This window comes from Triticum dicoccoides, chromosome 4A (genome assembly GCF_002162155.2).
Source record: "Triticum dicoccoides isolate Atlit2015 ecotype Zavitan chromosome 4A, WEW_v2.0, whole genome shotgun sequence".
Taxonomy (NCBI): Eukaryota; Viridiplantae; Streptophyta; class Magnoliopsida; order Poales; family Poaceae; genus Triticum; species Triticum dicoccoides.
Genome location: NC_041386.1, coordinates 592,284,266 through 592,299,686, shown reverse-complemented (window position 1 = coordinate 592,299,686; position 15,421 = coordinate 592,284,266). Strand labels below are relative to the sequence as shown.

At 40.9% G+C, this 15,421-nt stretch overlaps 1 protein-coding gene across 2 annotated transcripts; it reads left to right on the top strand.

Moving 5' to 3' along the window:
- The first annotated feature begins 4,878 nt into the window (after nt 1–4,878).
- On the top strand, nt 4,879–11,357 carry LOC119287085 (phosphomethylpyrimidine synthase, chloroplastic-like). Of its 2 annotated transcripts, XR_005140749.1 has the most exons (7): nt 4,879–5,012; nt 6,283–6,587; nt 6,698–6,825; nt 7,656–8,482; nt 9,223–9,898; nt 10,529–10,619; nt 10,785–11,357. XR_005140749.1 is itself a non-coding variant. In XM_037566587.1 (6 exons), exons 2-5 carry the CDS (start codon nt 6,286–6,288, stop codon nt 9,895–9,897), a joined length of 1,932 nt encoding a protein of 643 aa, XP_037422484.1. In that variant the 5' UTR covers nt 4,879–5,012; nt 6,283–6,285; the 3' UTR covers nt 9,898; nt 10,529–10,754. The 2 variants fall into 2 exon arrangements, 1 of the variants encoding a protein (XP_037422484.1); XM_037566587.1 differs by lacking the exon at nt 10,785–11,357 and having other exon boundaries at nt 10,529–10,754.
- The last annotated feature ends 4,064 nt before the right edge of the window (nt 11,358–15,421 follow it).

The window sequence follows — 15,421 nt, the reverse complement described above, 5'->3', positions numbered from 1 at the left end:
TGAATTTTAGTACCGAAATTAGTTATACACAACAGAGTCGGGTCATCATGGTGTTGTTTTTTAGTGTTAAATATTAACGTGGATAATCACAATACTGAGTTTTAGTACTGAAATTAGTGATATAGAACCGAGTCAGCTGTTAGTCGTGCTATTTTTAAGTACTCAGATTAATACTGAAATACTAACATGTATAATCACAATAGTAAATTTTATAGCGAAATTAGTTATATAGAAGTGAGTCAGGTCATCGTCGTTTTGTTTTTCAGTACTGAAATCAGTATTGAAGTATTAATGTGGATAATCGCAATACTGAATTTTAGTACCGAAATGAGTGATATAGAACAGAGTCGGGTCATCTTGGTGCTGTATTTCAGTACTGAAATCAGTATTAAAATATTAAGGTGGATAATCACAATACTGAATTTTAGTAGCGAAATTAGTAATATACAACTTAGTCGGGTCATCGTGGTGCTGCTTTTCAGTATTGAAATATTAACGTGGTTAATCTCTATGCTATATTTTAGTACCGAAATTAATGATATAAAATTGAGTCATGCGTTCGTCGAGCTGTTTTTTCAATACTGAAATCAATACTGCAATATTAACATGGATAACCGCAGTACCAAATATTAGTAACAAATTTGTGATATACAGCTAAGTCTCGTGATCATCGTTTTGTTTTTAAGTATCAACACCGGGATCGACGCCGTCTTGTGATGACTGATGGTCGCGTTCGATCGATCGAGCGCGTGCCACTCGATCTCTTTTTTGATCGGTTTGGTTTAATTAGGAGATGCTAGATTATCAGCTCAGCTCCTTCTTTTGTTGATTGGTGTTGTCAACTTTAATTAGTAGAGTGGTCGTGCAAGCTGCAAGTGTACATAGTGTTTAGGCAAACAATTCGCAGAAATGGACTAGTTAATTACTTTCTCTTCTCTTAATTAACAAGCAAAGTAGAGTGGTACTCGAAACTCCGAAACAGTTGGACGACTGTGATCAAAATCACACAAAGATAAAAAAACATATAGAAATTAAAAAACATATAGAAATTACCAAAAAAGAAAGGCAAAAGTTTTTTTTGTTTGGAAATAAACATGATCTAATGTTATACTTGTATAAAAATTTAAAAGTTTTGCGAAGAAATGACTTCGGTCGGGACATGGAGTATCTAATCCAAGCATAAATGCACCGACATGAACACAAATTTCTTTAAAAAGTAGCTAAAAAAATATGAAATTCTGATTCTTTTTTGTATGAACATCAACAAAAGCTCTAACATCCTGCAAAATGGCACTTTGAAAAGACAACCGTGGAGGTCTATACAAAAAAAAATCAGGACTGAAAAAGACGCATTAACACTCCTTTTTTTGCACACACCTCTACGGATGTCTTTTCAGGGAAAAATTTCCAGGATGTTACAGCTTCTGTTGATGTTCATACACACAAAAAAATCTTCAACTATTTTTTTCAAAATGTTTCAGATCTTTTTATGTTATTTGCGATTCCTATTTTAAAATTTTGGTTGCATTGGCACCCGAGACCCAATGATCCGTGCAAGGTCAAAGACTAGTTAGAAGATTGCATAACTGAGTTGGTTTGTTTCTTCGTTGTTAATTAGATTAGCGTTGGTGTTTCTCTATAGTGGATGACTCATATTTTTCCCTTCACCAAACTATATCTAAAAAAGGTTGCTCAATCTGATCCGGATACTGTATCTGTATGCAACTTGCCCACTCACCTGATTGTTGGTCGCTACGCGTAATACAAAATAGTGTAGTGTTGGTAAGAATCCTACGACGAGCGGGCCGTGTCGGGTGACATTCGGCCTGCACTTTTTACTTTTGGTAGCTGCGTAGCGCCACCTTTTCCAATTACAGTGTCAACTCCACTTACGCATTTCTCCACATCTTTTCCCATTTGCCAGACTTGGACGAACACCATCTCTGTACCAGCTCTAAGTCACGCATGACCATCGACCAAGAGTATATATGGATAGTACAGAGATGGTCATACGTGCCAAACATTTGGATAGCAATCTGCTCCCTCCGTTTTTAATTATAACCCTCTTAAAGATTTTAATATGTATTACGTAGAGATGTATATAGACATATTTTACAATGTAGATTCACTCATTTTACTTCGTATGTAGTCCGTATTAAAATATTTAAAAAAAGCTTATATTTAGGAACGGAGAAAGAACTTCCCTCAAAAAAAAAGGAACAGAGAAAGTACATCCGTCGCGAACTGAAGAATCTCAAGGGTTGTCTCAAATCAACTGGAATGGTTTTTTGCGAGAAAACTTTCAATCTATTCATCAACTGTCGAGATACTATAAAGAACATTAGAAGTAAGAATTACATCAAGGTTCGTAGATGACCTAGCCATTGGCGGAGCTTGAAGCTTAACTATGGGCAGGCTGCATGGGCCAAAATGAAAGAAATAGCCTGTGATGGTGTTCTAAGGCCCAACAGTACAAAAAGTTGTGTACAAATTTTAAAATATTGGATGGGCCATGGCCCATCCGGCCTTGTTGCAGCTCCGCCAATGCACCTAGCGACGACTACAAGCACTGAAGCGTGCTGTAGGCGCGCCACCGTCATTACCCTCCCTCATCGACCGGAAAGTTACTTGCAATACTTTTATTTTAGAGAAAAAAATCATCTAGATCAACATTAGACGAGTTAGTATGAGAAATTTCCTTAGATTGCTATCACACAAGGACTTCAATTTTTCTGAAATAAATAAGAAACCGAACACCTTTCCAAAATCCTTCAGCTCGTCACATCAACTTTTCAGTAAAATAATTACGAGGGATCGATCCCGCGACCTCCTGGTTGCCCGGCGGCATTGCATGGCCAATTAGAAGGGAAAGAGTCGGCTTTTACACATTTTTCCTTTTTCTCTCTGATTTTTTCTTTCTTGTTTTGCAATGTTTTTTTTTCATGTTCTTTTTTATTTTTTTCATTTTGTTACTTTGTTTTTTATTTTATTTTTTCTTCTCCAGTTTTGGTTTTTATTTTTTGGATTTTTATTTGTTAGTTTTTTGTTTTTCATTCTACATTCTTATATACATGATCAACATTTTTTCAAATACTCCCTAAAAATAATTTTCCAAATACTTTTTCAACATTTTTCAAACACTTATCAACATTTTTATATACATTATCAATTTTCATATACTTGTTCAACTTTTTTGAATGCTTGATTAACATTATTTTTAAATCCTTGGTCAACATTTTTCAAATACATGTTCAACATTTTTCGAATGCTTGCTTAATATTTTTAAAATACTTGTTCAACATTTTTCAAAATTCTTGATTAACATTTTTCAAATACTTGTTCAACATTTTTCGAATGCTTGATCAACATTTTTCAAATACTTGTTCAACCTTTTTTCTAGTACTTTCTCAAATGTTTTTAGAGTTTTTTTGTAATATATATATATATATATATATTAAAGTATAAACAGAATTACAAAATAAAATAAAAAATAAACTAGAAAGCGTAAAAATAAACCAGAAAAACAAGCTTGGCCTCGCTCGCGCGTGGGCCAGCCCATCTGGGCTCCTCGAGACGCGAGGCTGCCCCTTGTGCTCTCTTAAAGCGAGAAATAGGGGTGCCCCCCCAAGCCTGTGCCCTAGGTGATCGCCCCTCCCGCCTAGGTACATAGTTGGATTTGTCGTCCACCCCAATAAACGTGAACTTAAGATCGTCAATGGGGACAAACCTCTTGCTAGTAAGGTTGTTGAACCGTTTATTCCTTGCTAGATTAGAAAAAGGGCAAAACGGAAGAAGCACTGACCATACCAAAACCGGCCTCAAACTTGTCGTTGCATTGCCTTGACATGCCGAAGTGCGTACGGCGATAACCCATCAGATCCGTGGCACAAAAACACCATAGACCTCCTAATTTGTGCCGTGTCTGCCACGGTTACAGAACCAAGACGTCGCCTCCATGAACATGGAAACTTTTTTTTTTTGCGCAAACCATGAACATGGGAAACTAACATTGAGAAAACAATTTACACTCACTTGAACAATGATACACGTGGTTCCCCTACCTCCGCGGTGCCGAATAGGCCATAGGAACTGCCGGAAACACACGCGAGAAAACAGAGCTTCCTTTGGCTAGAACCCTAGGTGAAGCGCGCACACACACACACATGCCCTTTTTTAGAAACACACCTTTTTTTTTGAGAATCAGAAACACACACACACACACACACACATACTCTTTTTTTTTTTTGAGAAACACACACACACACATAGTCGTCCTTGTTTTTTATGCAAGCCCGTGCATATTGGGCAGCCCAATAGCTTCACTAGCTCCACCAGCCAGCCCCCAGTAGGCTACACAAACTTTGCGAGCCCACCCGCTCTAAAGCAGCCTCGCAAGAGGCCCAGACAAGCCTTGCCACCCTCGCCGTCTCCCGCGACCACGCCACCGCCGCTGCCGCGGCGCCGTGGCACACCGGCATGGATCCCAGGCCGCCCGCATTCGACCGTCGCCGCCCCCGTTTCACACAATCGCCCGACTTACCGGCATTCCAGCTGTGAAGCAGTGACGCTGCGTCAACCCGGCGACCCCCTCGCCGAGTCGCCGTCAGCGAGGCTGTTGCGTCGATCCGCCCGCGATCCTGCGTCCGTTGAGGCGTCATGGCTCGCTTTTCCGTGGAGGTGGACGCGCTTGTCGCGCGCGCGAGGAGAAAATATCTCCGGCGGGCGGAAATATCTGGCGCCACTGCTGGCGTCGTTTTCCCATCATTTTGGGTGGCCAGTGGCCACCCCCACTCAGGCACCCGCCACGTCCGGTTGCGGCTTGTCGCTCGCCGCGGCGAGCTGTGGCCACCCGTGCCCCGTCCTCTCCTCACCTCTTCGGCCGCTATAAGAAATCTCACTCTCCGCACCACTGGCCAGGTGCGCACTCCCATCCCATCGCATCCGCTCCCCCCCTCCTCTCTCCCTGTTAGCAACTCCTCCGCCCGCCTCTCGCCGGACCCGCCGTTTCTCAGGTGAGACCCCTCCCTGCCCCGGTTGATTGGGTCTGAATGAATTTGTGGGAGACGGCTCCAGTTTTTGCTGGGTTGGGATCACAACTGTTCTAAGCCAATTGTGAGTACTTTTCCGTATCGGTTCGATTGATCCATGCCCAATTGTCCATGGCGAAGAAGGAAATTGATGTCGTCCTGACCAAACTCCAAACGTGGAGATTAGTACTGACTGTTGTCGCAGAAACGACCCAAAGTCGACAGTAGGAACGTGTGGTTCAGATACAGCTAACTTTTTTTTTTGATATAGTATCAGATACAGCACCTCCAGTAATAACGAAGTTACCTTCGATATTTTTTTCGTTAAAAATGTAAGGAGGGGCAACATTCATCTTTTCACACGAATTATGGAAACGTGTCATCAAAGTTGAATACTCCCTCCGTTCCGAATTACTTGTCGCAGGTATGGATGTATCTAGATGTATTTTAGTTCTAGATATATCCATTTCTGCGACGACTAATTTGGAACAGAGGAAGTAGATATTTGTCTAAAAAAGAAGCTGAACAGAGAGAGCACGACTGCAATCTTTGGCATTTGCTGCAGGGGATACGGCACCTCTTTGCTTCTTTTTTTTTTTTTGCATCGAACGGCACCTCTTTGCTGAATCGGTGCAAGATACGCGGCCAGAACGGGGATACGCCCCGATACGCCAGGGATACGCGTATCCTCTGATGTATCCTTTTTTTTAGACAATGCTTGTTTTCTTAATTAAAAAAGGAAATAAATAGTAATGGGCTGTTACCACTTGATCCAAAGCCCATCAGCGGGCTGCCTTATATCAACGTCTGATCGCGAAAACAAACCCTCACTTACATCGTCTCATAAAAACCCTCACTTACAACTCTCGCCGATCTCTCCGCGCCGCCGGCAGCGACGCAGCGTCTCGCCGTAAGTCTCCCTGTCTCCGTCCATCTCCATTTCGCAGGCAAGTCTCAATCTTGCGTCTCGTCCATCTTCTGCTGGACTGCTACTATATCTGATCAACTGCCCGTCGCCGTCTGCTGGATTAACTTTTTTGATCGATTCCCCGGTGGTCACTAGTATTAATTTAGTTCATAATATCTACTCCCTCCGTTCCGAATTACTTGTCTTAGATTTGTCTAGATACGGATGTATCTAGCATTAAAATGAGTCTAGATACATCCGTATCTAGACAAATCCAAGACAAGTAATTCGGAACGGAGGCAGGCAACATATTGCCTGCCTGCATCTACTAATCTGTAGCTTGTACAGGAAATGGCCGCGCTGCAACCGTCGTTCTCGTCACTAATGTCTATGAACAATAGCTGCAACACCATGAAGTTCCCCAAGACTGCACTTTTGCCTGGTTTCGGTGGCATTTCGCGTCCTCAAGATGTGCAGGACAGGAGTGCTAGCCTCACCTGTTCAAGGCCTAAGGCAGTTTCAGTGACTGACCAGTCAGTAGCAGAGCCAGCAAAACCCAGGCAAACCAAACACACAGTTGATCCTGCTGCTCCAGAATTTCTGCCGCTCCCGGCATTTGAAGATTGCTTCCCACGGAGCACCAAAGAATGCAGGCATGCTTCCTGCTTTTGCTTCGCCTAGCAACTGTACTGGGAGTGTGCCAATATTGTTGTGTTCTAATGTATCAGTTTTATCTTATATTTGCCATGGTTATGCTCTGCAGTGAAGTCGTTCATGAGGAAACAGGCCATGCCCTGAAGGTTCCATTCCGGAGAGTCCATTTGACCGGAGATAGCGGGCATTTCGACACATATGACACCAGTGGCCCACAAAACATAAGCCCAAGGCTTGGTAACTCACTAGCCTTATCTCTTTTGCCATATTCTCTGTTCTGAACTATGTAGACTGTTTGTACTAATAAGCCATAACATCTAGATCAGCTGTTCAGTATGAAATTAGACGGCGTGTTTGTATTATCGCTCTCATGCAACCACGTACTCCCTCCGTTCCAAATCACTCGTCGCAGAAATGGATGTATCTAGAACTAAAATACATCTAGATACATCCATACCTGCGACAAGTAATTTGGAACGGAGGGAGTATTTGTTTTGGTGCCTTGAATTGCTCTGATGTTTCCCTTTTTGTGTGTTAATAAGTTCATCTTATAGTCAAATAATGGACAGTTTCATTGTTTCAACAGTCGGATGGTATTGATCAGATGCCTGGTTTTGGACTTGGAAAATAGTTGAAAAGGCAAAGTAGACGTATTAGTTTTTATGATCATATACCGGATATCTCTACAGATATTCTTCTAATGTTTTCTTAGTTGTAGTATTTCAGACTGTTTCATTCTTAAGTTTACCCTAGTAAGCACATTGGTTGTGCTTTGCGGAGAGATTACCCTTGCTCCTTCAGGAAAAAGTAGTTTCCTCCTGTATATTCTCAGTTAAAGTGTTGTAGAAGAAAACTGATGAAGTATCCAGGGAAATGTATTAGGTCCCTCGGAAAGTTAGATAGCATAAAAATAGCAATATAATTATTTTATCCATTCAATTGAATAGATATAGTTTTTCTGTGTCAAGCTTTTTGAATAAGTTTTAAACTCTTGAATAGATTGTGTCAAGTTTAAAATTCAAGACATATAAGTTTGTTTGTAATAAGCATGCGTTGAACTTTTACAGGACTCCCAAAGATAAGAAAGGAATGGATTGACAGGAGGGAGAAGTTGGGTAGTCCTCGATACACCCAAATGTACTATGCTAAGCAGGGAGTCATAACAGAGGAGATGTTGTACTGCGCCAAACGTGAGAACCTTGCTCCTGAATTTGTCCGGTCAGAAGTCGCCCGTGGGCGAGCCATTATCCCTTCCAACAAGAGGCACCTGGAATTGGAACCCATGATTGTTGGAAGAAACTTCCTTGTAAAGGTGAATGCAAACATTGGGAACTCAGCTGTTGTGAGCTCCATTGAGGAGGAAGTCCACAAGCTCCAGTGGGCCACAATGTGGGGAGCAGATACTGTCATGGACCTTTCAACAGGGCGCCATATCCATGAGACCCGGGAATGGATTATTCGTAACTCCTCCGTTCCTATTGGAACTGTTCCGATTTACCAAGCACTTGAGAAAGTTAATGGTATTGCTGAAGATCTGAGCTGGGAAGTCTTCAGGGACACTTTAATTGAACAAGCCGAGCAGGGTGTTGACTATTTCACCATCCATGCTGGTGTGCTGCTTCGTTATATTCCTCTCACAGCAAAGAGGATGACCGGCATAGTTTCACGTGGCGGATCAATCCATGCAAAATGGTGCTTGACGTATCACAAGGAGAACTTTGCTTATGAGCACTGGGATGACATTCTTGACATTTGTAACCAGTATGATGTGGCATTATCTATTGGTGATGGCCTGAGGCCGGGTTCCATTTATGATGCTAATGATAGCGCTCAGTTTGCAGAGCTGCTGACTCAAGGGGAACTAACTCGCCGAGCATGGGAGAAGGATGTGCAGGTCAGAATAATAAGTAGGAGTGAAGTTGAACTTACAGAGTTGTTTCCTTTACAATATCAATATTCTAATATGTATAGTCATGGTTTATGTTTGTTTTTCATTGCAATAATCAATAACAGGACGTTCTAAATAGGCTTTGAGTAATCAACCTTCGATATAAATTCTGCTCACAGGATTGCTAACTATGTTATCCATTCAAAACTGTAGCTTGGTTTGTGCATAAGATTGAAGTAGATATTTCGAGTAACAGGTAAATAGTATAAACAAGATATTTTTTCCAGTACAGTTGAATATGATTGCCAGATCGACAGATTATATATTAAATGTAAAAGAGCACTTCTATTAGGATATATGTTTGCTGTTTATCATCCAACATTTCTGCATTTTCAGTTAAAACAGGATTTCTGCACCGGTACCTAATGGGTCAACTATTTTTGAAACATTGTATATACAACCATATTCATTTATAGTGCGGCGTAGCTTACTTTAATGAATAGGCTAAGCTTGTATAGAGATTAGTCGTCAGAAACCAACTCGTGAGAAAATATTGAAGACATAATATTCGAATTCTTGATTGTAAAGTGCTTTAAGTGATGAATCATTTTTTTATGCTCTAGTGACTGACAGTTGAACTTAGAACTGTACTATGCTCTGCATGATGAATTGTTTCTACCTGCTATGTCATTCAATAGTAAAACTTGGGAGCTGTCTTTCTGATATTTACACTTCTTAACTTCTAGGTGATGAATGAAGGTCCTGGGCATATTCCGATGCATAAAATTCCTGAAAATATGGAGAAACAGCTCGAGTGGTGCAACGAAGCACCTTTCTATACGCTGGGTCCATTGACAACTGATATTGCACCTGGTTATGATCACATCACCTCAGCCATTGGTGCTGCCAACATTGGGGCTCTTGGCACCGCACTTCTTTGTTATGTAACACCAAAGGAGCACCTTGGGTTGCCTAACAGGGATGATGTTAAGACAGGTGTGATATCCTACAAAATCGCTGCTCATGCTGCTGATTTGGCAAAGCGTCACCCCTATGCACAAGCATGGGATGATGCACTAAGCAAGGCAAGGTTTGAGTTTAGATGGTTGGACCAATTTGCTTTATCCCTGGATCCAGTTACTGCAATGTCTTTCCATGATGAAACATTACCATCTGATGGTGCTAAAGTAGCACATTTCTGCTCTATGTGTGGTCCCAAGTTTTGTTCGATGAAAATCACGGAGGATATTAGGAAATATGCCGATGAACATGGTTACGGGACAGTAGAGGAAGCTGTGAGGCAAGGAATGAGTGAGATGAGTGCTGAATTTTTGGCAGCAAGAAAAACAATTAGTGGCGAACAACATGGTGAAGCTGGAGGGGAAATCTATGTGCCAGAAAGCTACGTAGTTCAGAAATAAGGTCAGTTTGTTGTGTATTTTTTAACGACTTTCTTGCAAGTAGGGAGAGGACGCTCATAAAACTTTTCCCCTTTGGGGAGACTATACATGATAATAATACTGTTATTCCCCCTACATCTGAAATATTTCAGAAAATAAAGCACAATTTAAATTTGGAGCCACATATGTTTTTTATCCTCTAGGTAATAATTCTAACCAACGATGATCCCATCAGTTAGAACATATCGTAATTGCATTGCATGATCTGCTTGATCATAGTTCTACATTGTGATGTCATGCAATGGATTAGTTCCATTTGCATAGAGAGTGTGAAACTTTTCCAGCACTGAGCAAACTTTATCTTCTTTTAAAAAGTCAGTGTCGAATTAAACAAACTGTGTTTTAGAGTGGTCGAATTAAGCAAACATTTAGTAGCACGATAATGTGGTTGAATGATCCATTCATTAAATTCGAACCAATTACATTGACATCATAATGAACTTTTATTGAAGTGACCTTTTCCAATTATAAGTTTAAGGCAGTTAACAAACCATGATTATCGTTGACTTGTATAATGTACCAGTGTGAAATAGACAATGTTTTGTATCTCTCTAATGTAATCTCTGAATTCAGAAATACAAACTTTGTGCAGATGTCCTTGGCAGCCGTCTGATCCAAGTGATGCAGATTTGGTGGCTAGGTCGTTTATCAGCAGCACTTCTACCATCTTCTGTTAGGAGGTGGTAAGCAGGATATATGCCTCAATAAAGCTACTGCTGCTTAGCGTCAGTTCTTAATGTCATTATGGATTATGGGTTGTAATAAAAGTGAACTCTATGTTGTGTTACTTATGTTATAATTGTCTTTGCATATCATTATGGGATTGCTAGTGATGAAAGTTGCACCAGGGGTGCTTGTATTCCCAACGATCTTAAGGCCCCTTGGCCTGGATTGTTGCGATATGGGCTGAGAAAGTCCCTTTGAACCTGAACAGGATAATGCCTGCGAAGGGAGTGTGCATTTCTATTTTCATGTTTCCCAGGATACACTCAACCCTCGACATTCTGGAAATCGAGGGACCAAGTTTTCCTGAATGTGTGGAGCGCACCTGCTGGATATGCATGTTTCCTACTCTGACGCAACATGGTAATGTACACGATTTCTTTAACCAGCATACTTATTGGCATTTCTCCAAGAGGAGAGGATATTTACAGGCATAGTGTTATCATGGAACACATCAAATTTAGTCATCATGGAACACATAAAATTTACCCATCACAACTTTTTTTTGAGGAATCCCATTACATCTTGGAAAGCATTGACAATGTCCTGTGTAATTTACTTTTTACACCTATTCATGTACATATTTCTATAGTAGAAGTATAAAAGATGCAACTAGACTGACAGATTGGAATGGTTATGTACATGCCACTTGTCAGTTGAGAACAAAATCAACGGCAGAACTCTTTCCGACTTGATTATGTGAAATGTGTCTACTAAGAATTATTTTGTAGAGTGACTGAGATACTGCTTATCGTGAACTATTCCTTTGGTTGTTCCCATTGTGATTGTCAAACATTTTCAAATACATCATAAACTTTAAACATTCATGCATGCATAACTGTGTATCTACATTGTAAAACTTGGCAGCACTTTAGTGCTGGACTGCTGGGCCTGCATAGTTTATGACAACAAGTCTCCTCCCAAAAGTTAAGGCATTTCATACTTGTTTGATCTGCTGCTTAGTTCACGACCGCAGTTAGGCATACTGGAGAAATATGCCAAATCGGCGCACACCTGTCAGCTGTGCAAGCATGGTGAATAGCACGCATAAGTTTGTGATGTATCTATTATCAACCATAAAGGCCCATATATTTATCCTTGGATGCCATTGTATTGGCTAAGAACATGATTTTAGTTTTACCTTCTGATGTGTGAGACACATATTTCTTAGTCGATTTATTGCTTGCCACTCCACTTCTTGGCTGTGAATTACATGACCCAACCAAAATACCATGACTGACGCCAATTGTTGAGAGAATTGTGGGTAAAACACGTCACAAAGGTGGTGCTGGTGGCTGGGGTCTTTCTGAGTTGATAGTGGATTTCGGGTCTGCCCTCCGATGTGATTGTGCTGGTAGGGTGTTGGTCTTGAATTCCTACAGGGCTGCGCTATGCACATTTTTTTTCTGATACGCAGCTCTAGTTTTCACTGTTGTTTTTCACCTTTGAAGTTCCATACAAAGGGATTCTTCACAAGTTCAGGTGTCAACTTGGGAAAGTTGTGGCTACTCTCGGGTGTAGGTACACCCGAGTTTGCAAAACTTTGAAAAATGTGATAAAACAAGGTCCAAAAATTCTGAAATTTCGAGACAACAAGCTTCATCACGTGTTTGAACTTTTTGCAAAATTTCAGCTAAAAACAACATCCGAGGAGCTCTTACAAAAAAAAATTAATGCTCAAACAGTGCACAAGCATAGAGCATTGATTTTGTTTTTTTTTGCCAAGAGCTCCTCTGATGTTATTTTTCTGTGAATTTTTGCAGAAAGCTTGAACATTTGATGAAGTTTCATGTCCCCAAATTTCAGATTTTTTTGACATTGTTTGATCATGTTTTTTTATTTATTTTCAAACTCGGGTGTACCTACACCCGAGAGTAGAAAAGCTGGTCTCTGTTAACTTGTACTTGTTTAATCTATATTGATATGTGCCCTTCCTATTTATTTTGGATGCGTGGAACAATGCAATGTTGCTTCACCAAATTATCTACCTTGTGTTGCTTTGTATATTAATGTTTTCCCCTTGACAAACTTCAAATGTGAATTCAGGAACATATTTTAGAACTTCATGCTTGGCCCAAAATATTTTATAGCTGCATAACTCCAAAGTATTTTTGTTTTGTAAGAGGAAGATGTGTATTTTACTTATGGGCCATGGGGCTAATAGAAGTATGGCGCAACTCGTGTCAAACCACACAAACCAAACATGCCTGAACAAAGACTGGTGATACCTTTCCTTTTTCGCATAATTTGGCTAGCTTGCCGCAGTGTGACAAGCCTAACTAAACACAGAGCCATAAGTGTTATTACAAGCTTAGTGAAAAGACCGAGGGTACTTGAAGCACAATTTTCTAATGTCTTGGAACACACTGTTCGCATGATAATAAACATTTTTTTTCTGAAACAAAATGTTCGCATAATAGTAACAACTGTAAGTCCATTAGAAGCATCAATTTCTGGTGTGATTGAACATATTACTTGTGAAAAAACAGGCGTGGGAGCGCAACAATCACCACGAAGAATTGGAACAAATCCACTTGGTATGCATCACAAAAAAAAAAGAAACACTTGCTATGAACAACAATTCTCAGCTCTTTTATTTAAGGAAATATATATCTACAACGAGGCAACTTTCTCTTCCGCCCAATGATACCAAATGGGGTGATTATGGCTAAAGTCGGGTGCAGAAAAATGCCTATAAACAAAACAAATGGAAACAGAGAAGCACACACTTGCAATGGAAATGTATTGGCAAAATGTTAGTAAAATAAAAGTTCATTAGAAGAAATTATGCTCACGGTGGTTGAGGCATGTGTGGTTTAGGGAAATATGTATACAATAAGAATCACACATCGGTAGTGCTTGATGCAAAATTCCACCACCATTGGCACACATGTAAATAAACAGTGAAGCATAATTGCATATAATGAATACGTGGACAATATCCTCCATATTATTGTCAGTACATTGGATACATGATAAATGGAGGAAGCTCGTACTCAAGAACGGAGGCAGAATACAACTGGAAAACCATGGAAACATGTGAGAAATGATGACATTATGTGGAAAATATTGAAATAATGACAACGCAAGACTATGTGCAACACATAAAAACAACAACAAGAACAACAACAACAAAGCCTTTAGTCCCAAACAAGTTGGGGTAGGCTAGAGGTGAAACCCATAAGATCTCGCAACCAACTCATGGCTCTGGCACATGGATAGCAAGCTTCCACGCACCCCTGTCCATAGCTAGCTCTTTGGTGATACTCCAATCCTTCAGGTCTCTCTTAACGGACTCCTCCCATGTCAAATTCGGTCTACCCCGCCCTCTCTTGACATTCTCCACACGCTTTAGCCGTCCACTATGCACCGGAGCTTCTGGAGGCCTGCGTTGAATATGCCCAAACCATCTCAGACGATGTTGGACAAGCTTCTCTTCAATTGGTGCTACCCCAACTCTATCTCGTATATCATCATTCCGAACTCGATCCTTCCTCGTGTGGCCACACATCCATCTCAACATACGCATCTCCGCCACACCTAACTGTTGAATATGTCGCCTTTTAGTCGGCCAACACTCAGCGCCATACAACATTGCGGGTCGAACCGCCGTCCTGTAGAACTTGCCTTTTAGCTTTTGTGGCACTCTCTTGTCACAGAGACTATGTGTAACACATAAGAAAACTAAAAGAAGCGCAGATAGCACATGGAGTATATATATCAATATAAACAACGAGGACTATAGAAATATGGCGGGTAAAGGAAGCATGTATATTGTTGTGTGCAATAAACCATTTATACGAAAGAATCATGTGTATGAAGCAAAGGAAGCACGACCATTAGAAATAAAAATGCAAGAAATAATGAAGCATGTTTGGCCATGCTGCAGTCTTAGGGCATACTAGAATAAACGGAAGCACTCCGCAATCAAAATTTGCTTCTATTGAAAATGAATTTTACTTCTAAAGAAATACCAGCTTGCATGTTTGATAGACATACATATTAACACAATTGAGATATGAAAAAAAATGTATAACGGAGCAAAGTGAGTGAAAAGAAACATGCCCTCGCGTCGTCCTCCAAGGGCGACTAGGGTTCCTGGCGTCGCCGCCACGACATTGCCTCGGCGACGTTCCGGCACCACCGGGAGAGAGGGGAAGAGAGCCCCCCTCCTCCTTATTCTTCTCCGGTCTCCCTCCTAGATGGGAGGAGAGTTTCCCCTCCGGTCCATGGCCGCCATGGCTCCCGGAGGGCAGGAGCCCTCCGAGATTGGATCTCTCTCTGTTTCGCGTTCTCGTTTTCTGACGCTTCACCGTTTCTTAAATTCCTGGAGATCTGTAACTCCGATGGGGCTGAAATTTTAACACGTTTTTTTCCTGATATTATCTTTCTTGCGGCAAAAGAAGGGGGTCAATCGACTTACGAGGTGCTCACAAGCCACCACAGCGTGCCCATACCCCCTGGCCGCATCCTTTTGGCTTTTGGCCACCTTGGGCATCGTCTTGCGTTGATTCTACTTCCCCCAATCACATATATTCCAAAATAAATATCCATACATTTTTATCGTGCTTGGACTTCGCTTAATATGGATATTCTGCGAAACAAAAAAATGCAACACTCAGGAACTAACACGGGGCGCTAGATCAATATGTTAGTCTCAAAAATAATATAAAATGTTTTCAAACTTATATAAAGATGTAAAATATTGGCATAAAACAATCAGAATTATAGATACAACAGAGACGTATCAGCGGCCGGTGGT